At 33.0% G+C, this 1,312-nt stretch overlaps 1 protein-coding gene across 1 annotated transcript in view; it reads right to left on the bottom strand.

Moving 5' to 3' along the window:
* The window catches only part of LOC102209677 (polymeric immunoglobulin receptor-like), a 5,298-nt gene extending 4,482 nt beyond the window's left edge, over positions 1 to 816 (bottom strand). The window contains exons 1-2 of the mRNA XM_005743720.2: positions 755 to 816; positions 221 to 547 (exon numbers count right to left, since the gene is read on the bottom strand). Coding sequence (XP_005743777.1) covers positions 221 to 547; positions 755 to 791 — 364 coding nt within the window. The 5' untranslated portion in view covers positions 792 to 816. The remainder of the gene's footprint in view (positions 1 to 220; positions 548 to 754) is intronic.
* Between the last annotated feature and the right edge of the window lie 496 nt (positions 817 to 1,312).

Below are 1,312 nucleotides of genomic sequence, written 5' to 3'. Positions count from 1 at the left end.
ATATATATATATATATACACATATATAATTAATAACATTTAAAATCATTTTAATGTTAATGTATCATTAATGTATTATGTTAATATGTTTTAACATGTGTTAATACATGTTAATGTATTATTTGTTGATTAAAAGGATTAGGTCCTGATACATTAGATTAGACAAGATCAGACAGACAAGGACGGACAGACAGATTACAATTAGCTGAGGGATTATTTACCTTGTACTAATTTAAGCTTGACTTCAGTGTAGATATCTTTTCCAGTTCTGGTCACTCCACACCAGTATTTCCCAGCATCGGCCAAATGAAGATCAGAGATGGTCGTTGTGAAGATTCGTGCTGTTTTGTCATCATGGATCCTGTATTTATTTTTCCTTGATTCCAATGTTGTAACAAGAACATCACTGTCACCACAGTTGTTCTTACACAGATACTTCTCATAAGACTCGTAACCCTCATCATAGGAACAGGAAACTTTAACTATACTCCCCACATATCCAGTCACATGGATCACCCCTACTGCACTGGTCACACACCTCAGAGCAACTGTAAAATCATGAAAATATAGTTTAAAAAAAATACATATAATTATTTATTTTGTCAGAGCAAGAGTCATGTATAACATTCCCGAGCCTAATGAAAGCTGTTTTTCTGACCTTAACTACAAAAGAAAAAAGATTTAATGCATTTAAATCTAAATCTTAAATTTGTACTCTTCATCTGTTTACTTTTGTAGCTATTTAGACAACTTACTACAGATGGTGAACAGCAGGTTACGAAGGATCCACATCTTTGCTTTGTTTCGTAGAAACAGAAAGCTGACAGGAAACGTACTGAAAATGGGACACCCACAGTTTGAGCTACTACATGTCATTGGCAGTACTGAAGCTTTCACTTCTGCATTGAGATACAAATGTTTTTCAACTCGTGCTCATTTGCCTTTTTTTTTAATGTAGAAATTTTTCGATATTCTTTAATGTAATTCAAAGTGATTAGACTGGTACTAGAAAATGACTTCTGTCTGATGAATTGCGGGAACATTGTGCCTTTGAACTAAAACGGTTCAGCTGACAAATTTAACACTTAGAATAGAATTTTATTTTCCTGCCACTGAGGGGCAGTACAACCTAATATCATAATAAGAAGGTTCATGTACAACAGGACCATGACTGATTAATATTCCCTGATTAATACTGATTAATAATTTTACATTGTGTTAAAATAGCTCTGGATTTATATTGTTTGCAGGATTTGTTTACAAGACTTTGAATAGTTTTTCATTTTTGTGATTTCCAGTGCAAATCAATTTGG

The sequence above is a fragment of the Pundamilia nyererei genome, unplaced genomic scaffold (assembly GCF_000239375.1).
Source record: "Pundamilia nyererei isolate P.nyererei 1_Seehausen unplaced genomic scaffold, PunNye1.0 scaffold00134, whole genome shotgun sequence".
Lineage (NCBI taxonomy): Eukaryota > Metazoa > Chordata > Actinopteri > Cichliformes > Cichlidae > Pundamilia > Pundamilia nyererei.
This window is presented reverse-complemented; position numbering and strand designations above follow the sequence as displayed.